Raw genomic sequence first — 21178 nt, 5'->3', positions numbered from 1 at the left:
AGATTAAGTACAGACAAAGCAAATAAAGAGAAAAAGAAAAAAATTCAAAGGAACAAATTCAAGCATTTAATGCAGCAAGATCGAGCTGTTCAGAAATTCTTACCAAGGAGAGAGGCCCCACAGGTTCCTCCATTCTGGCAGTAATTGTAGCAGTGGTTGGTTTCACACCTTTCACCAGAGTAGCTTGGCCAGCAGTGGCATCGGGCGTCCCCCTTCTCATTTATGATGCACTTCCCTCCGTTCTCACAGGTTAATTTACAGCTGTCATCTGCACCAAGAACACACACAGCTTCAGCACCCCCAGCTCCATGAAATGGCCAAACAGAGCCTTGCCTCAAACACAGCCATAGATCTCTGCCAGTGAGGGGCAGAATACCACTTTTCAGAATGGAGAAAGTGAACAATGTTAGCACAGCGACAGAAAAACCCCCACACTTTGGGGACCACAAACCCTGGAAAGGATGCCAGGAGCTGTAGGGCTGGTGGGAGCTCTCTCATGCACAGGGAGGCTGGCCTCCCTAGGATCTAAGTGAGTAATGATAGTATGAACTCGTTTGAAACTATAATTCCTAGTTTGAGAATTGGAAAATTGAATGTTGGTTTCGTCTGGGAGACCTTGGAAAACTTCTCAGTTATTTTCTGAAGACCTCAGCCCTTTTTTATTAGCCTTTTTTGGATTTCTCTTCCACACTCTCTGCTAACTAACAGCCTTCCTAACTAAGCCCTGCCCAAAATATTTAAAAGGAAATTATTTAGCCTTTAAATCCTCTTCCAAAATTGGTATTTGCATACAACCTGTTTCTCCTAAGTCATATGTTCTGCTAATTTATTTTTTTCTGCTCAGACTGTAAAAACCCTGAGAATGGAAGCTGCCTGTTGCTCTGCAATCACAACTTTTATGGCAGCAGTGCCACCCTCTTAGTGATGAGGTAAAAGGGGAGGGACACAAACTCTGATCAGGCCAGATTCACTCTTCACGTAAAGCTCTTTAAGTTTATAATTAGAGTCGTGCCTCTCTTAGAAACACTTTGAACAGTAAACTTCTATTAATTTCAATGCACAAGGTACAAAATCACTCAATGATAACAACAGCAAATTGATTATAGATGAGCACACACACAATGCTCTAACATACAAAAAGTGTAATCCTAAAGAAGCAGAAAAGCACTTTTCCAGCCCAAATCATACTTTCAGCAATGAGACTTCATTTATCACATAGCAAAATGATCCTGTGAAGCCAGACTGCTTCCTAACTAATCCAGGAATTCAGCCAACATGGCTTTAAACAAGAGAGATGCCACAAGTACCAAGAACTTTTCAATAATTCATCCACCAGCTGCAGGAGCGTTGCTGAATTCATCTGCTTTAGTCAAACATGCAAAGGAGTGAAAGTTCCTATTTGTCCCTTTCTGGCTGAGGTCTAACACTGACTGGCATGGCACCTCCTTTGAGTTTTAAGAAACATATTGTGCTGCAAGTGCAGAGTTTAGGAATGTTGACACAAAAGCTGGGGTGGAACCTATTTAAACAAAAATTCTGGAACCTGTCATCTTTCAGATAATTGTACCTTTCTAAAATTAAGCTGCAGCTAGATGGCAAATCATAAATTTCCAGTGATGGACTGACTGGTGCCTCATTATATCATGAGTTGTACAATAAAAATATGAAATCCTGATTTCACTTGATTTTTTTGGTATCCACCCTGTATATATACAATTGCTGTAAGAAAGCTACTTTGTATTTGGGAGTTTGAGGATGCTTCAGTGTTTTATTAATTTGGGTGGTTCATTAAATCCTTTGATGTTCCATGAACCGTTCTTCAGTTACTCATTACAGAAGTTGTTTGAATGGATAATGTAGCATATCTTATTGGAGAGAAGGTCTATTTTTGTTTTGCTTATCTTATCTGTTTTACTTATCATTAGTCATGAGTTTATGGAGCGGAACTTGGCAAAAACAGAATAAATAACAGTGATGTACAGACAACTGCTCATTTTTATGAACCTTTCTGATAGTGCATTAAAAACATGTTCTATCTCTCTTTTAGAGCAATTCCACAGAATTAAGATATAAAATTTGGGGGGAAAAAATGGAAATTACTACTGATTTTGTTCTCTATGAAGCATTTTAAATTCAAGAGTCTCAGTACCACTCTAATATGGAACAGAGAAATGGTAATAGAGCAATTTTGGACTTTCAATAAGCTGAGAAAGAGGATTGAAAGATGCAATGGAAAAGGCAGTTTTAAAATAGTATATTAGACTTGAACAATATATGGGATTTAATGCTGCTGCTTTGTTGTCTGGAGGTAAATACAAGAAACAAATTACACTGATTCACATCAGCTGAGTACAAAAAGGGGATGACATGCCTGCTTTATGTGGGAAACACGAGCAGAATGGTTCCATAGGAGAAGACAGGAAGAAAAGAAATGCAGGAGAAAAATACGGAAGAGTTAATAGAAAAAGCTGAATACAGTTAATTGGAATTACTGAATAAACACCTCAGAAAGAAGAAGTGGGAATAGGCCTAGCAAGTACCCTCCCTTGGAACAAACTTGTTAAACCGACAAAATCAGAAAAGTTGCTAACTCCAGTCTTCACTGCTGCTCTGAGCTTGCCAAACCCAGACTTAAAGACCTCTCAGCTGCTCCTTTCACTTCTGAAATGACAGAGGTCTATCATTTCACTTGTAATCCCACCTCTAGTCTAGCTACTGAATCTCTCTAACATGAAAGAAAGGAAGGCTTACAGACCATGTAATTTTATATATTCTCCCCTAATTTGGATATTTAGTTTTCTGCTGCCTTGTTTTGCCTATTTCAATCTTAACAACTTTAATACATAATCAAAGAATTTTGATTTGCCATTTCTTTTATGATTTTCTTCCCAGTAAAGCTGACACAAACATGAATAGACTTTGTCTTATCAGCTTCATCATTGACTCTTCCCTTTTACTGGAAGCAAAAGGAAAATCTTACAAAGAAAAAACACTGATAAAACAGCAAATCAAAGCTTTGCTGGTATTTTTTTCTTTCACTTGTTCAAGTTTTTGATATTCCATTCCTCTCCCCCACTTACACAAGACACACCTTTTATTGGCATTTCTATAACAACTCTATTCTTCCTTGAGAGAAATGAACCTTTTTTTATATTTTCTTCTTTTTGAAGTATCCCCCAATTTCTGGACTAGGCAAATTAAAAGTTAAATGTTATAGAGCACAAGGTTTTGGATCTACATTCTTTAGGACAAAAACAGTTTCCCCCACACTGGGAAATACTCATCCCATGGGGCAGAAAGTTCTTTGCTCTTGGCTCTCCCTTGGACAAAGGTGTAGCTCATCCTTTACTGAGCTGAATGCACCTGATAAAGACAGAGAGCAGATTTCTAATGTTGAGGTAAGGTTCTGTAAATCTTCTTTCAGATGAGAGCTGTTCTACACCTGCCAATTTGCCATATGCTGAGAAGTATCAGAACAAGGTGTTCTCCCCAGATTTTGTCTGAAGGCTGTAAGACAGATGCTCTTCTTTGTTTTCCCTTCACAATTTTTTTCCCTCTTAAAACATCTGGTTTCTTTACAATTTTAACAGGACGAGAATGGCTAAGAAAAGGATGCACAATGTGAAAATCTAACTGGCACACATTGTCTTCTGCACTGGGAAACAACCCTCCCAACAATGACCCCTTTGTAAATACAGAAGAAATGCTGTAAACAGATTTTATTTTTTTTTTCCAAACCAGAAGCAGATTTCTTTGTGACCCTTGGTTTTCTGAAATTTAAGAAGTCTGGAAAAGCAGCAGAATCCCCAAGAAGACAGCATGGACCAAACTGCAGTAGCTGCTGCTCCCTGAGGCAGACTTTGGGGTTGAAAAAGAAGGTGCACAGGGACAGGGGTGAACCTCTCCAAGCCCAGCCCAAGCACCTTCTCTGCCTGCAATCTCTGTGTGCAGTGGGCAAGTCCCCACAGAGACTGAGGGAAGGAACACGATAAATTCAATGTTTCATCTCTGTTCAGAAGCAACGCCAGTTCTGAGTCTTTGGAATTCTTTCCTCAGGCTTTCCATTCAACCAAAAGAGCAGAAATGTTCCCCTTTTAAGAGGAAAGTGATAAGTGTGAGGCTCCAGAACAGGGAACTCTTGGAAGTGTTCATTTCTCCTGCTCCTTCAGCTGTGGGACTCAATGGATTCCTCCAGTGCAGTTCTCTCCATTCTCATCCTCTGGGTACATTTTTAGCTTCATTGTGCTACAGACAGTTACAAGAAACCCACTGGATGCAAATCCAGGGATCTCTTTTAGGGAAATGAGGCGGTACTCTGCTCTTTCCTTTAGGAAAACTGAAGGGTAGCTTCTAAACTGAAAAAGTCCAGCCTGTTTCAGTCAATAAATAAACCCCAAAAGAACTCAGGACTGTCAGTCCCAATCATCCAGGGAGAAATGAGATGGAAGCTTATCTAAGAAAACACTGGAACTTGTACTCACTCTGTTATAAGAAAAACATTCTCAGTGATGCAACAAACCCATATGTTGTAGTAACTCCAGCTTGAAAACTCCAAATCAAACCCAGAAGCTGTTTCTCCTCAGTTGCTTGAGGCGCTGGGGAAACAGCTGTCTGAGGCAATCTGGATTCAGCCCTACAGAAAGCCACTGAGGAGTCAATATTTAACATTACTCAAGTAGGGCTCATGAAGAAAAAAAACAATGAACCAAGCCAGGAGTAGCAGCAGTATGCAAAATTTTAGGACTTAGATAATTTCCTTCTAATTAAAAAAAAAAAAAAAGGAAAAAAAAAAGAAGAAGAAGAAACAGAACAATCCAATGAACAAGAATCTGAGTCAGATTTTGGGGTATAGCACAAGGAACAGAGCAAGATTGAGATTACCTTGCAGTCACCAATCTTTATGGTAGACAGACTAAGAAGAAATTGAACTGAACTGGAGATGGCTGTCCCATTTTGGCTCTGCCAAGTCATGGAAATCTATCAGTAATTTCTTTACTGCATTTAAAAAGACTTAAACAACACTCAAAGGCATTAAAAATATTATGAATATTCAACATACCACTGTTTTCTATTGCAACTTGAATTAAATATTATTCAAAAAAGTATAGTTCAACCCTAGTAGTTCTTGATTTCTGCAATTGCTATTAATTTCTAAGAGTAAAAGACTTCTTACGTGACCTAAGATAACTATGTGCAAGTACAATAAAACCAGAACACCACCAAAATCAACAAGAATATTTTGACTGACTTTGAATCAGGATTTTATTGCAGAGCAACACAAAAAAATATGTCTGTATAATCTCCCTTTGGATTGTCAGGTCACCCTTCAACAATATACAGTCAACTAAGGCAGGATTTTCTGGTTTGGGTTATTGACATCCTCAGCTGTGCCAAAAATGTCCTGAATAGCTTTAAACAAGGTGAATGTGTGGGGCCTGGAATATTTCATATACCTTTTCTAGATCTTCATCAGAAAAGGAAAACTGCAGTGCCTAGATTTTTATTCCATACTGTACAGCCTCCTAAAGGAAAAGGACCTGATTTATAAATTGATTTCTTGTTGGTTTGCAGGCTATTAGTGCCCTATTAATGGCAAATGACTGTCAGGCAGCCTTTAATTATAAACCTGTATCAGTTCAAGATGCTGATCTTGGGACCAACTCTGATCTTTCTCTGCTGGTCCTTGCAAACTGAAGTGGAGTCTCAGCAAGAGACAAATGTTTCACATCCCCTTACACTTAAAAAAAATCAAAATAGTGCAGAAAAATTATTAGAGAGTACTTTAATACAGAAGTGTCAACTCATAATTTGTAATCTGTGATACTACAAAACTTGCAGTCTACTATTACAAAAATAACATAGATGAAAGAAGAAGTAAGAAAAGCCTACATTAGGTTGAAAAAGCCTACATTACTTGAAATATAATTGTAAACACAAAACTAAGGAAACATTTATTCAGCAGCCCTTTAAAAAGTCGTAACAGATATTGCAGCCATGGGAAGGTACTGAAAATTATCAATATATTAAAAATGCTTCTCTAGGCATTTTCTGTCTGCCCATAAAAATTTATAACAAGTCATTTAAAAACATCTTCGGATCTCTCTTTAATAAAAACACACATTTCTGAAAACATTACCACAGCATAATCCTTTGCCCTCTAGTAAAAATTGAGCATTATTGAAATTATGATTTCAAACTGGTACAAGTCAGCAGTGAAAACAAATTTCTTCTATTCGTCCATTCTTCAACACCTAAGTAGTAACCATGACTGGTTTGAAGCAATTTTTAGATGGTGCTGTAACAGCAGAAATTCTTGACATGTGTCCACCTAAGATGGACAAAGGGCTGACACTTGGAGGGGCAGGGAGGGTGTTCAGACAGATTTGTGTCCAGAGTTGAACAGTGTTATTAGTACCACATCATGAACCACTAAAACACACTCTTGTTAATTCAATATTCAAAGGCTAGGCAGTATAGATCAATGTGATTTTCTCCAGAGAATTATGACATTTCAGGTAAATTAATTTAATTGCTAAATTGATCACTTTAAGCACAGAGGATCTCACCAGAATATCCATCACTTGCACTTCTGAGCCTGGAATTGAACATCAGAAAAAACATCCTAATACATATAATACACACAAGAAATGCTATTCTGTGATTTCTAGAACATTTACAAATTAAACTGGCTAAGAAATCATTCCAGCAGTGTGACCAAGTGAGGTTTGGCCTAAATTAGAGTGAAGGCATTTTAGAGTACTTAATAATCTTCTATGGAAAAATTCCCTCCCCACCCCTAAAACACAGCAAGAACTTAGAGGTGCTTTTCTCATGAATTCTGGTTTCCTGTGTCTCAGTATTAGTCATTACAGAGGTTCCCAGAATACATAATTTTAGATAAAAATGCTGCAGGTTTTTTTTCCTTTCTTCAACTGTAACTTCAAAGTCATTATTATGTGCTATGTTGTTCTCACTGCCTTTCACCATTGCTGCAGTGGTTTTTTTTCTCCTGAATGACTCACTTTTGATTTGGGATCCAAAACACCTCAGTGCTTTTCAAACTTCTTTTGGTCAGTATTTATAACCACTAACTTTTAATCATCTTCTATCAGTTAAGCTGAAAGCTCATTTTTCATTTTGATGAATATTAGCAGGGGAGGTATTTTTTTGCATCAGGGATTTTGTTTCTTCACCTTTCAGTTTCAGCTAATTAATGTCTGTATTGAACATCACAAAACTCTGCACTCACAGCCAGCCTGGCCTTTTGCAGTGACCAAAACTGACCAGCTGTTTGTTTTCTGGTTTTCCTGCAGTTTTCAGTACCTACCTAGGAGGCTCTGATCAATGCATGTTCCATTCATCAATGCCTTTCCTTCTGGACAAGCACATGTTGCACCAGAAGGGTTGAGTAAACAAATGAATTCACACGTCAGGTCCAAGCAGGGGTTAGGCACTGTTTAAAAACACAAAACATTAGAGGCATTGATTTTTATTTTTTTATTAAAAAATATAGAACTATGTTTTAAAGCTAAGAAAAGATAAATACTCAGATACAAAAATTCTGATACACTAGCACTTCCCAGGATATCACAGCCTCAAGTCTGTTTGAACACACTCCCCCAAACAGCAATGCAAGACCCACAGAAGGACAGAATTTATTCCATTACCAAAAAATGTATTGGTAACATGGAGTACAAAATTTAATCTGTGTCACTGTGATATTTTATGAAAATCCTGTCACTAGGATTTTCTTCGGAGAAGGTGAAAAGCCTCAGAGAGGAAATGTAAACAAGAGCTATCTGATGGCTGTGAATGTGCTCTGGAGATGGTTTACCAACAGGTGCATCTTTGATTGGTCTCATGTGGATTATTTGATTTGATTGGTCTCATGTGGATTATTTGATGACCAACCGTGGTCCAGCTGTGTCGAGGCTCTGAGCAGTCACGGGTTTTTATTATCATTCTATTCCTTTCTAGCTTTCTGATGTATCCTTTCTCTCTATTTTTAGTATAGTTTTAGTATAGCATTTTTAATATAATATAATGTCATAAAATAATGAATCAGCCTTCTGAAACATGGAGTCAAGATTCTCATATCTTCCCATGTTGGGGTTGGCTGCAAATTCCACATTTGGTGACCCTGAGGGAGTGGCATTGATGGACACCACACATCTGCTTCTGGCTAGAGGGATTGCTATTAATCTCTCTTCTATTTTTTTTTATATCTCAATTACAGTACAGGTACAAAAGGCATTTGTGTACAAATTTATCCAGGGTCCTTTCTAATGAGTGCAGACACATCAAAATTATATAAAGAAATATGACTAAATCTATTTTCAGTTTGTACAATCAGGCTCTGTTTTACATTTATACAACTTGGTTACTTTTCCCCCTCCTGAGGTTGAATTTAAAGTATTTAAAGTAATTATGCTTACTCACAGTCCGTTTGTTTGTAGCGGTGAAAAATCAAGGCACTTTTTGCTTTATCGACATCCACACTCAGATATTCTACAAGGCTCTTGCCAAATTTGTGCACTCTAAATGCACCATTCTTAGGGCCTGCTCCATATATGTAATCCTCAAAAATGTCAATTCTATGTGGATGCAGTAAACCTTGAATAAAAATGGACAGTAAATACAAATACATATTCATATTCAAATAATAAACAACTTTTTAAAATAAAAAACTTCAATTCATTACTGTGATTAACACCTAAGGACATTATTTTTCAGACAGCTTGTTTGCTCCTCATAATATTACCTTTAAAAAAGCAATCTTCCTCAAAGGAACCCTTCGCATTTTGCAGACAACTTAAATGTCAAGATTTTTATCAGTTTTCCACACAATTGAGCCTCAGAAACTGGCTGATCATTGAAATAAAAAGAAACTCTGCAGTAACAACTCACTAATGAGAAGAGACTTGTTCTACTTATTGTACCTCAGGTACAACACTTTAACTAGATGTATGTGACAAGGAAGAAAGAGGTCATTTTGCTTCACATCAAAGAAATTATTCTGACAAAACATTTCTTCAGCTCCTTCCTAACATATTTGAAATGCTAGTTTTTGTACAAGACTTGTTTTAATTCATAATTACAGTAAATTAATGCAAAAGAAATTGTTAACTCTACCAACTCCTCATTTTCAAGAGCTCTGAGGGCCTCTTATGTCACCAGTTGGATTTCCTCTGTACAACTGGCTGTAGAATTTCACATTTGCCCTCAATAAGGCAATGGCTTCTAACTAAAACTTCGTTGCCTGTGATTCATCTCTTCCTGAAGCCATAAAGAATCAGAATATATTCCTTGTGCCTGCTGTTTTCTTCATTCACTCTAAAAATGGTTATATATTTCCCTTGTATTTACTTATTTTCATCAATCAGCCTTTTTTTCTTCCTATTGTTCTTTCATGCTATCAGTGGCTGGTACTCAGTATTTCATTTTCATAAAAATATGAATGAATTTTAATTAATTTTTGTAGGCTTGTTTAATTCAATGGGTTGAAGATTTCAGTCTCATTGCAAAGCAATTTCTAAACTGCCCCAATTTTCCTGTGGTCCCATGCTAGAGGAGGTTGTGGTCAGATCCCTACACCCAAAGAGATCTCTCTTCAGATGATTGTCTTATGTATATTGATACAAATTGTGGAATAAAATGCTTTTAAACCAAAAGAAGATGTTTTCAATCTTGTCTTGCCCAATTAGGGTTATGGGAGATTCCTCCTAGTATATTCCAGCACATCCTGGTGAATTCTGAGATAAAACACTCAATAGCACCAGGTGTAATAACACCCTGACAATTCTCCAGAATTGTCAATGACAATGACAATGACAACAGAATTGACAATGACAACAGAATTGTCAATGACAATGTCTCCAGCTGCCCACTAAGCAATCCTCCCCAAAAGGCTGCTTTCAAATCTTTTTTTTTAATATGTTCCTTTTATTTTCTACTCAAATTTCATAAATTTCTTAACAAATTGTTAAAAAGCCATAGTGCAATTGAAAACAGTTTGCTTCACCAGACTCTCCTTTTTTTACCAAAAGGAACTTTCTTCATTCACATTCTGCTAGCAGAATTCTCTGATTAGTCACTGACCTGAAAGCCAAGCCCATTATTCTCCCAGAACTGATTCAGATCAACTGTTCTACAACCCCTAAAACTCCAGCTCAATGCAGGCAGCTCTAACAGAAGTCCAAGTGAGATCAAGCCCAAATATTAATCACAATATTACTCAGTAATACCTATTCTTGGAGACCTGACATATCATTGAATCTTTGTTCCCCTAGGGTAATTTTATCAGATTATCTTAAAGCTGAAATTATCTTTATCCTATCTGAAACACTTGCTTAGATAATGTTTGAAGCATTGTCTAACGAAATCACAAAAAATTACCCAATAATCACAGCTTTTTGCTCACATAGCTCACCTCTGAATAGTGAAACTTCAGCCAAATAAAATAAAATAAAATTAGAATCATGTTATACCAAGGCTCTGCATACCTTGCTTTGTGCTCACAGACACGACTGAGTCGGACCCATCAAAAAGAACACTGCCAATAACAGACAACTCAAAATCAGCCCAGAACAAGCGCTGGCTGAACTGATCAACTACGAGACCTGCAAAGGAGATAAAGTTCAAATAGGAACATAAAGCCTGAAAAAAAATTAGTATTTTTCTATCACTCTACATTTTTACGTCATTCGTATTCCTACATACACAAAATATTGCGGCAATGAAAAGACTTGACTGGAAAACAAAGAGAATAAAATATTACAGCTCCCACTTAAACCTTCCCCTTGGGGCAACCATGGTTCTTCACTTTCTTTACCTTACTTTGCCCAAGGTCAGCACCTTTTCTAACCCATTCTCCTCAGCAGGTAGGGATAGAAATACAAGGTGGGAATTAAATATATAGAGTCAAATCCTCTAACCTGTTCTCCCAACCAAAATCTAATATGCCAATTGCACCGGTGTGATCCTGTGTTAAAATCAAGGTATTCAGAAATCATGGAGTCTTTGCACCCTGTTTCCACACCTATTTAATTCTGTTCTCATTTTTATTACCAAGACTTCCCATGGAGTCTCGCAGAATTAAAAATCAGATCATTTTAACTACATTACTGCTGCAAAACTTAAACAGCAATATTGGCAGATATAGAGCAATACATATATATTTTTATCTGCATATGAAAAGAAAACAAAATAGAATAAAATACCAATGACATTATAAACGCCCAGCCTCTAGGCAATAATTAAATAGTTAAATCAAGTAGTCCATGCTTCACAGAGGAAGATTAAATGGTTAATTTAATTTAATTAATTTAATGCCATTTTAGGTCATGTCAAAAACTTCAGCCGGAAGAAAATATTGAAACCATAAAATAATTTCATTCTGAGCTTTTGAAGTTGCAGTGCATCTTTAATAAGAATGGGAGAAGGTATTTTTCTTCCTATTTATGTAAGTAGGTAAGTCAGAAAAAATACATCAAACGAAATTATACATGACAGCGAAAATACTCCTCTTAAGGTCATAAATTAATCAGCTACAGATAGATGAGAGGAAGTGGAGAAAATCTGACTCACAGACCAGTGAAATATGTTTACATTTAGAACTGCATTGTAAAAAATCCTCTTTCAAGAAACACTGGCATTCAGGGATATGGCTAAAGAGAATAATTTCTGGTGAAAGGCAATCACAATGTGTCATTTCTGAGGAGTACATGGGACCTGTAAGGGGCATGCTTTAGAAGCAGTCCCACTTTCCAGCTTTAAATTATTCTTTGCACTTTAATGAGGAGATTTAAATACACACTAACACATAACTAGCATTCTCAATGGATTTTCATGGTATGAGAGATAAAAGTATTTCTATTTGTTTTATACATATAACACTCCTGTGATAGACATTTCTGTGTGAATCCTACGAAGTCAAGCCCAAATGCTCAAACTCTCACTCCCTCTTATTTGAAACAGGAAAGCCATATGTGGTAAAAAATTTAAGAACAGTGTAAATAATATTAGTAAAGTCCCATTTGGGAGGAAATATTAAAGGTTTGAACTCTTTCTTTGCATTCCCTCTATGTGGGCCTGTGTTAAATATCTGACAAAAAATTAAAAACTTCATAAAGATCTATTTTCTACATGAAGTAAAGGAAGAAAACACAGAAGGATGTTACTAAAGTATTTTCAGGCAGTAAATACAGGAAAATGTCTGTTTCTTGGGTGTTTTGTCAGGTTGGGTTTTTTATTTGTTTTGTTTGTTTGTTTGTTGGTTTTGTTTTTTTTTAACTGAGAAACTGAAATCTTCCTGAGCTAGTGAGTACCAGGTATTTGGGAAAAATGAGGTGTTCACCTGTAGGTCTTTGCAGGTTCTTTTGAACCAGTATCCTTCTCAGAGTACCATCCATAGATGATTCCTCTATGTGAGACCGGTCCCCAATAACTGTCCAGTACATCATCCTGAAATATTAAACACAAAAATTTAGCTGAATGCCTGCACAGAGCCTCAAAACACTTCACTGATACTCAATTTTTGTGAGCCTTTCAACGTTCCTGCCAGAGTGGAGGTCCTGGTTTACATTTCGGTGAGCTGAGCAGGAAATTAAGTTAACAACTTGGAAAAGTTTAGACAATTGCAGAATTTTCTTTCCCTTGCTGCGTTTTGCAATTTTATTTGAATTACCAAATCAGAGCGGTGTTGAAGGATACATACCCCTTTTTAGGATTTACAGCAATTGCATATGGCTCTCCTGCAATGCTGGTGAGGAGCCTGGTGCAGTTGGGTCCCTTCAGCTGTCCCACATTGATGGAGTACCTGAGGCTGGTCCAGTGGGTTGTGTAGTAGCTGAACCAATGCATTCGGGAATGATCGGTCCAGTAAATATTCCCAGCCACCCAGTCCACAGCAATGCCCCTGGGCCTTTTGAACTCTGGACACTAAAAAGAACAGATGGTGCAGTCAGGTTTGGGGAAATGGCCTTTCACAGCAGCTGCACAGCCACAGATTCCTGTCATTTTTTTCAGAAACACTGCATTGGAAAGACTTAAACTGCACCTGCAGGAGTTCAGCTCTGAGGGATCTGCTGACACCTCTATTCCACGCAGAGTCAATGCTTCAAATCTCTCAACTTTAAGGTTTCCCACATTAGGGAAAAGTCACTTTGACATCAGCTACTTGAACTGTTGATACTGAAGCAAACAAGTGTTTTAGACTGCAATTTGAAACTGAAGGGAAAGGAAGTTTTAAGATTCTGCAGCTATTTTATTCCATGGTGTTCCATCCCAAAGCCCTCAGTGAAAACAGTGTGAGCCCATCCCGAGGAGCGAGCAGGGAAAATCACTGCGTTCAGAAAACTGCATAAAATTCCCTCCGTATTCATGAATATTCATCTTCACACATAAAGGATGCTTGACTGATGATAACATTAAATTTATCAACTGCAGGATCTCTATCATTATTTTTTTTCCCTAATCATTAAGGCTTAGCTCTGAAAGATGGTCCTAAGGATGGGAGTTCATATTGCAAATAGGAGAGCTGTATGAACAACTCTAAGGTTTACAGGAATTCCTGCAGAAATCAGTATTCCCTGTAAAACAGGATTACTCAACTCTTTCTAACATCAATGCAGTGTATCATAAAAACCTCAAGACCAGCATAAGCTATAAATACACATACATGTTTGCCTGTTTACTTATAACTATACCAAATTATTAAAAAAACCCAGATATTCCTTAAAAAATGAAGCTAAGAAATGCTACTAAGCCACATAACTGAAAACCAGAAAAGAAAATCCTAAAATAACTTGTTTTCCCTTAAGTTTCAGAGTTCCATAATACCACAAGACATTTGTAGACTGTTTTCATCATAAAACAATGATCATTTCATTCTCTAGGTGAAATAAGAGGACCACAGGGGTGACTTTAGAGAGTTCATTGCTCATAAACGTTTTACTTCTGCAAAAATTTCATAGAAGGTATGTATTAGAGATATGTAGAACCTTGATTTTCTATTTAGAGGAATTGTAAAGCAGCAAAATCAATCACTGCATTTACAAAACAGTAATTCTGTAAGAACAACGTCACAGTTGATTTTTGAAGTTCAACAAAATAATGTACCACAATTTCTAGGTATGAGATGATGACAGTGGTGGCATATGCTTCCACAAACAACAGAATTACTTTTTTAAGTGTAGCATTTGCATAAACCAGACTTTTTTCTTTGTTACTATCTGAGCAACATTCACAGAAAGGACCAGATACCAAAAAAAGGGATATTTTCAGATAAGACAAACTGTATTTTTAGTCCAAACTCCTTTTAATTCTGGGCAACATTCAGGCACCTGAGTCAAGAAAACCTCTCATACCTGGAGATCTCTTTGGATACTACAAGGATTAATGGCTTACAATGCTGGAACCAAATATTCTGTTTAAAAGGAAAGCAGCTCTCATGGCCAGAAAAACCTCTCACCTTTTCTTTTATTTTTGACTGTTCAAACCCAATAAGACTCTTTTTTGAGAGCCTGGAAGGACCAAGATGGGAGCTGCCAAGCAGACTGAGAGATGGTTCCTAAAAAAGGTGGTTCTAGAAGCAGATGAGACATCCTAAAAAAGACATCCTACAAAATTTGGGGAATGAGGATGGGGTTGTTGAAGAATACTGACCCAGACTCCTCAACCAGATAGGAAAAATGAAAATTCCAGTAATGCTGGGGGAATATTAAAGATCAAATGAAGGAGGAGATGAACAGAAGAAATGTCAAGGAGCCATCTGGTGTAAGAGATTTTTAAAAAAGTGGAAAAAAACCCCACTAGCTGATGCTGTGGCTGTGTAATTTCCAGTTGTGTTCATTAAGTTGCAGCTACATCCTATTTCTGAGGCCTTCTGCATCTTCTCACACTGTCTAGTAAAATTACTGACTGGAAATGAGCTCTTACCTAACAGCTTATTTGGATTATGTTAATTTTGAAGAATAATTCTGCATACAAAATAAGGATGAAAATACAGGAAGAAAATCACATTAATGCTTTCTACAGTGATTTTAGCCCACTTTGATGGTAATTATAATGTACTACAACTTATTAAAAAAAATGGGGTTTGAAAGCTAATTGCCTTTCACAGTTTGGAAGCCTCCGCACAGCTACAGACCACGTCAGCTCAATGACTTTTGATCAGAACTGCTGTCTTTTGAAAATTCTGTTTTCAAGGTAAAGAATTAGTAACAAAAAAAAAAAAAAAAACCAAAAAACCACAACAGATAAACAAACATTAAAAAAAGAAGCTGCAGTAACAACTTGGATCTTGAAACCTTTTTCATATACTGGCAGATTACAGATTTTCAGCCCCTGAAGTTGAGTTTCACTGAAGAAAATATGTTGCACAGAAACACATCCCTTTGCAATGTTTCACAGGAAGAATAAATGACAAACCTTATTTGTATCATAGGCACATCTGAAGCAGTATTTTATCTTATTTATTTTGCAGATATTTTGGGTATGGAACTGCTGTGTAACAAAGTAAAGGAATGTATTATTTTGCCTAAATTATCTTCACTAAAAATAATACATTATCTAATGCTATATTACTAGAACAGTAAAAAGAAATTAAAGACAACAAAATGTTTAGAATTTTGCCCACTGAAACACAACATTTTTGTTGATAGATGAGCATCCCAGTGGGTGCAGTAATTCACTAAACCGCCACTTGTATTACATAAAAAGGGTCATTTACAAACCCCAACCAGCTGATTCCAGAAAGAATCTTCCAAGTATATAAACTTCAGCCAGACAGAGCTGCATCTCTAAGATAAAACCATATATTCGTGTTGTTTAGAGAAAATGGGCTGGAAGCAGTTGGCATTCGCAGGTGTGCATGGGCCCTGGGGCACATGTTGGGAAACAGGAGTGGACTCATCACAAGGGTGGTTAAGGGTTCTTGTGAAGCTCTCAGAACTCTGTGGCTGCCAATAAACTAACTGGATACACCACAAACCCTGTGCTTTTCCTCCTGTTAGACGGTATCATCATTTTAATGTTCATCTTTTTGTCCTCTTCCATAAAATGAAGCACTTGAGCTGAAGTGTGGGGTGGCTCCGTGTCCATTGTTCACCTCAGATAACTTCTGCAGCTCTCGCCAAGGATTAGGCAGCAAACAGCTGCTCCGGTTATCACCAATTCACTTTAGCTGCCTGAACTCGGGATGAAATCCTCTCTTCTGCATCTGTCAATAAACTCTGAAGAGTTGATATTTACTACTTCCTTTAATGCTTGAATTTGCACCAGTCTTAAACCCCTTTTCACAGAAAATCAGGAGAGCTACTTAAAGCTATTCTCTGAGGAAGGCTCTTGATATGCTAATTCTGTGGAGCAATTTCGGTTGAGATGGATTTTTGCATTAATGTAATTACCTGAAAATGCAGGTGACTTTGTTCAAGTTTACCGTCCTGATTTACATATCAAAGTCTAGATATAAAAGTTATAATGTAACCTTTGAAAACTTACCCATTAAAAAAAAAAAAAAAAAAAAAAAAAAAAACTTGGGTTAAAATTAAGGAATTCTCAAGCCTTTTAAAACCAAATTTCGGTGACAATATTAAAGCAACACTATAAAACCAATTAACCTATTGATCAGCTGCAAATAAGGCAACAATATTTGAATATTAATGAGATAACGCTGGGAAAATAACTGAATAGTTAAGCACAATAGGAAGCAAATACTTCACAAGTATAAATGAGAAGTGTCTGAGATAGATTCAAATACAGTCTGTGCATTTTCCACATTCAGATTTGTAAAAAAAGCTTTCTCTAGCTTGGATCAAGCATTGTCACAAGGACCTACCTGCACTGAACAGACAGGGGAACGTAGGGTATAAAGAAAAACATCCTTTTTTCAATATCTTTGGATAGAAAAGGAAGTGACTAAGAGATATTCTCGGATAACAGTGAAAAAGGATACAAAAACTGAATGCTATTTGAGTACGTTAGGGAAATACTAATTCTAAGAATATTTTATCTCTATTAGTTTAACCAGGGAGACAGCGACAAACGATGGAAAATTTCAATCCCTGGACTATGAAGGTGTCTGAAGGAAGCTTATGCTCCATTTTATGGACCTCTAAGAAAGTGCTAGATCTAGAGAGGCTGTGGGTCAGCAAAGTGCTCTTGCTGCAGAATGCACCTGCAGATTACCCCCCAAAAGGAAAATAAATAAATAACACCACCACCTTCTCAACACTAACTCCACAAATTTTTACACTTTCATTATTTTCTAATAAATACCTCAATACACAGATCTGTTTGTCAGGATTTTTTTAAACAGAAATGTACATCACATTGTTAAATGAGAAAAACTCCACAGTAGGGTTACTCCACATCTTCAGTACAGGTATCCTTCTGCAAAACTCAAATGACAGAGCTGACCTGTTAGAGATCCTAGGCATTCTTTTGTACTTCAGATCTACTTTCCATACACTTTCTCTGAACAAAACCTAGACACTTCTGCTGGGCAGGTGGGAGTGTTGCTGTTAAACCACTCTCACAAAGATGCAACAAGAGATTCCAGGTATCTTCAGGGTCCATTGGTGCCCACATCAGGAGGCTTTTTGCCCTGCTGGTGTCAAAGGTCAGGAATGTCATTCATTTGGAGAGGAAATATCCTTGGATGGAATGTCCTCAGAAGTGGTTTCAGAGGTGTATGAATTATAGATGAAAGATTGGGCTACTGTTGCTGCTCCTGTTTTTTCTGGGTGTATAAAAGCAGGCATGTGATGGGAGGTCACCAGTTACCTCTCCTAAGTTTAGGGAAATGTGAAACAGACAGACAGGTGTCTTTTCTAACTGGCCAAGAAAAAAACTAAAAACTCTACTCTGCTATCAAATTCCATTGTATTTAGAACTAAAAATCCCAAAATCTAAATTTACAGCATTACAGAAACACCAACGTAAGGACCACATCATTATTCTCAGTTCAGCAATATCACTTCCTAGAGAATTTTGTAGAAATGTTTTAGGCAAAAATGAGTAACAATCTACACTTATTTTATTTTCAAGTAAAGACCACTTAAAAATTACCCAAGCTTATGAAAATCCACATTTCTGTTGCAAAGTCCACACCTACATTTTTGCTTATTCATATTCAAAATGCTTACTCCTATTCAAAATAAGACAATATGCAGCTCAACAAAAATGGGAATAAATACCAATTGTTCTAACATGTCAATATATGTCATAACTTTGCAAATATTATTGTTTATATGAGCACTGTAGAAATTAAGTTAGTGTTTAATCTCCATTTTCTGTCTTCCAAAGATTTGAAATTCGTGGCTTTCTTCTTTTATATATTATATTCTTCCCTTTTCTCTGTTGACATAAAAAATCTTGATGGTATACAGCCTTCTCAATGTTCTAATATAGTGATTACTTCTCTGTAGGAAAGTTTTTTAAAATCCTGCAATTGTGTTGTCTTGGAGACTCTACCAAATCTGTCAGAGTCTTGAAGAGAAAAGCTTTAGTAGCCATATATATCACTGAAATAAAATCACTCTTAGAGAGACATTTTAATTTACTGAATCAGCCCATGCTATTACGGAAGAGTCAGAATAGAAAAATAAATTGAATGAAATTTGTGTGGTTTAATCTTTGATTTTGATCACTTACTATCAAGCCACTGTTACTCTGCCTTCTCTCTGTGTCGTGAAGTTTTCTGTAGAAAATCCCTCCTGGATTAAACTGAGTGCTCCAAACAATCATATCCCCTTGAAAATATGCATCCATTCCAGTTATCCTTGAGTTGTGTTCAATATGTGATATTTGCTGATGAGCATCACTGTAGTTGAATGGATATGCAAAACCCAGGATGTCAGTGTCATTAGCAACATAGAGAACTTGATCTTCAGAGCCTAGGGATTATTGTAATGAAACAAAAATAAGGTAAATGTCAACTAATGCAAAAATCAGTGTGTTTTACTCAAGTAGCTTTTTGGTGTTCAGCTGGTATAATTTCTGAGGTTAAAATTATTTTCTGGTTTTTGAAGACTGCAGAAACACCTACACCCTGGACAATAAATGCAACTCTTGATATTGTGATATCAACATATCAACTTCAGTGCTCTCCAAGCACACAGTGAGACACCCAGGATGATATTTTAAGGTGTATGCAATATAAGAATTTGAATACTTTTAAGCAGTATACAAAACCACAGGATATTATGCATTCAGCCCATATGAATCCCACATTTTTACATGCATTCTGTCTTTAGAGGGTCCTAAATGTATATATTAAAGGAACACAGAGCTGTCAATAAACATGCTTTTAAATTGCTCTATTGGAAATCAGAAGTGGAATGATTTTATCTCTAGTGAAGGCTATGAAGTTTTGAAATTGACTTCAACAGAACCTGTGTCTTATATTTCATTTCAGATAGCCAGATGCCATCTTGCTTGATCCAGATGTAGTAAAGTAGGTTATTCATAAGAAAATGTTCTCTAATATCAATAAATTGAGTTTTGAGAAAGTTAAAATCTGCTTGAAAATTTAGAATGTATTTGGGTAATTTTTATTTCTCCATTCATATCTCATTTATCCATAGAGAATAAATTCAAAATGTCTGTCCAACACACTTCCTCCTTATGAGTATGAAATATCAAACATCATTTGTTCCCTTCCTCCTGATAAATGCAGGAACAAAGAGAAGGTTGGTCAAAGCAAATATTAGTGAGAAAAGAAGGAAGCATTAACTGTATTACAATGGAAATGAAGCTTGTGGACAATTCAGATTTAGGATAATGATTCCCAGATTTTTAAATTATAAACTCTCAGAATTATGGCTGTGTTCCTACAATAACAAACCATTATCTTAAATCAGTGACCCTATTTTTCCCCATGTCATAATCTGATTTCTATAGTAACAGGCAAAGGTGCCAAAACCTAAGAGTCCATGATATGTGTGAAATACTAATGACTCATTAATATGATCTTCCCATGGCAAATTTGCTTCAAAAATATGAAAATCCATACAACAAATGACAGCACTGTCTATTTTGGTATTTCTTACCTTTTGCTATGCAACTGTTGTTCCTCTCCCTATAATTTTTCTCACATGCACATTTGTAAGAGCCCTTTAAGTTGTGGCAGTGTTGGGAGCAGGTACCAAATACCATGCACTCATTGATATCTATGAAGAAAAAATTGTAATTTATATACCTGTAGTATAATACACTACTATTTAACACATTCTTACAATCATGGAACAAAGCAGATGAACAAAGGGAACTCATAAACATTTTCCTGCTGACCAGTGTGGCATCATACATATTAAGACTACATTTTCTAAGGAAAATTTAGTCACTGTAGTCACTTCCTATCTGTTCACTTTGATTTTTCAATTTTCTATTATGCATCTTCATTATTTTCTGCATCTCAAAATATCCTCATATGCCAACCTCAACACCCATGTTAAATAATCTACTAGACCTTAAAAAATCCATTTACTCCTTAAATTATTTAATAGCCTGACTTGAACCTTTTGAGATTCTAACAACTTATGTTCAATTAGTTGTTCTTAACAACTAATGTTAAATCTTTGATAACCTCTCCAGGTAAAATGTATGAATCTACATTTTGTAAATACTTTCTGGTGTTTATTTTTGTTTGTTGCTGATTTTTTTGGGTTTTTTTTTCTTTTTTTTTTTTTTGTTTTGTTTTGTTTGTTGGGTTTTTTTAATATTTTATTTCTTAATGCCATAGCTTTAAGCTATAGCATTAAACAGCTTTTACTCTGTGGAAAAAACAACCCCAAACATGATATGTATCTCCTTCTCCAGCACAGAACTTTGACTGCAGAATTGACTTTTAATACTTCACAACAAGGAATGATGGAAAATACCTGTACCTTCACATTGTCTATTCCTCCTGTTTCTCTGAAATCCAGGTTTACACTGACACAAAAGGGATGATTTTGTTTGATTACAGAATGCATCATCTCCACAAGGATTCACATTATCTTCGCATGTGTATTCAGCGACACCTAAACATAAACAAAATGTCTAAAAAAATCCCTGATGGATTTGTTCAAAGGGTTAAAAATGATACCTACAGTGATAACAACAAATAACAAATTCATCTTTCTCTTTAAAGAGGACCAGACAAATTTTTAACAAATGAATGACATTACAGTGTTTA

General features: G+C 36.4%; 1 protein-coding gene across 1 annotated transcript in view; it reads right to left on the bottom strand.

Annotated features, from left to right (window-relative positions):
• The window catches only part of LRP1B (LDL receptor related protein 1B), a 623792-nt gene that overhangs the window by 35161 nt on the left and 567453 nt on the right, over positions 1-21178 (bottom strand). The window contains exons 75-83 of the mRNA XM_038143324.1: positions 20889-21023; positions 20052-20171; positions 18655-18896; positions 12716-12939; positions 12356-12462; positions 10503-10619; positions 8440-8613; positions 7328-7453; positions 104-268 (exon numbers count right to left, since the gene is read on the bottom strand). Of these exons, the coding sequence (XP_037999252.1) occupies positions 104-268; positions 7328-7453; positions 8440-8613; positions 10503-10619; positions 12356-12462; positions 12716-12939; positions 18655-18896; positions 20052-20171; positions 20889-21023 (1410 nt within the window). The remainder of the gene's footprint in view (positions 1-103; positions 269-7327; positions 7454-8439; positions 8614-10502; positions 10620-12355; positions 12463-12715; positions 12940-18654; positions 18897-20051; positions 20172-20888; positions 21024-21178) is intronic.

Source organism: Motacilla alba, chromosome 7 (genome assembly GCF_015832195.1).
Source record: "Motacilla alba alba isolate MOTALB_02 chromosome 7, Motacilla_alba_V1.0_pri, whole genome shotgun sequence".
In the NCBI taxonomy this organism is placed as follows: domain Eukaryota; kingdom Metazoa; phylum Chordata; class Aves; order Passeriformes; family Motacillidae; genus Motacilla; species Motacilla alba.
The sequence above is the reverse complement of the archived record's forward strand: the minus strand, read 5'-3'. Positions and strand labels throughout refer to the sequence as shown.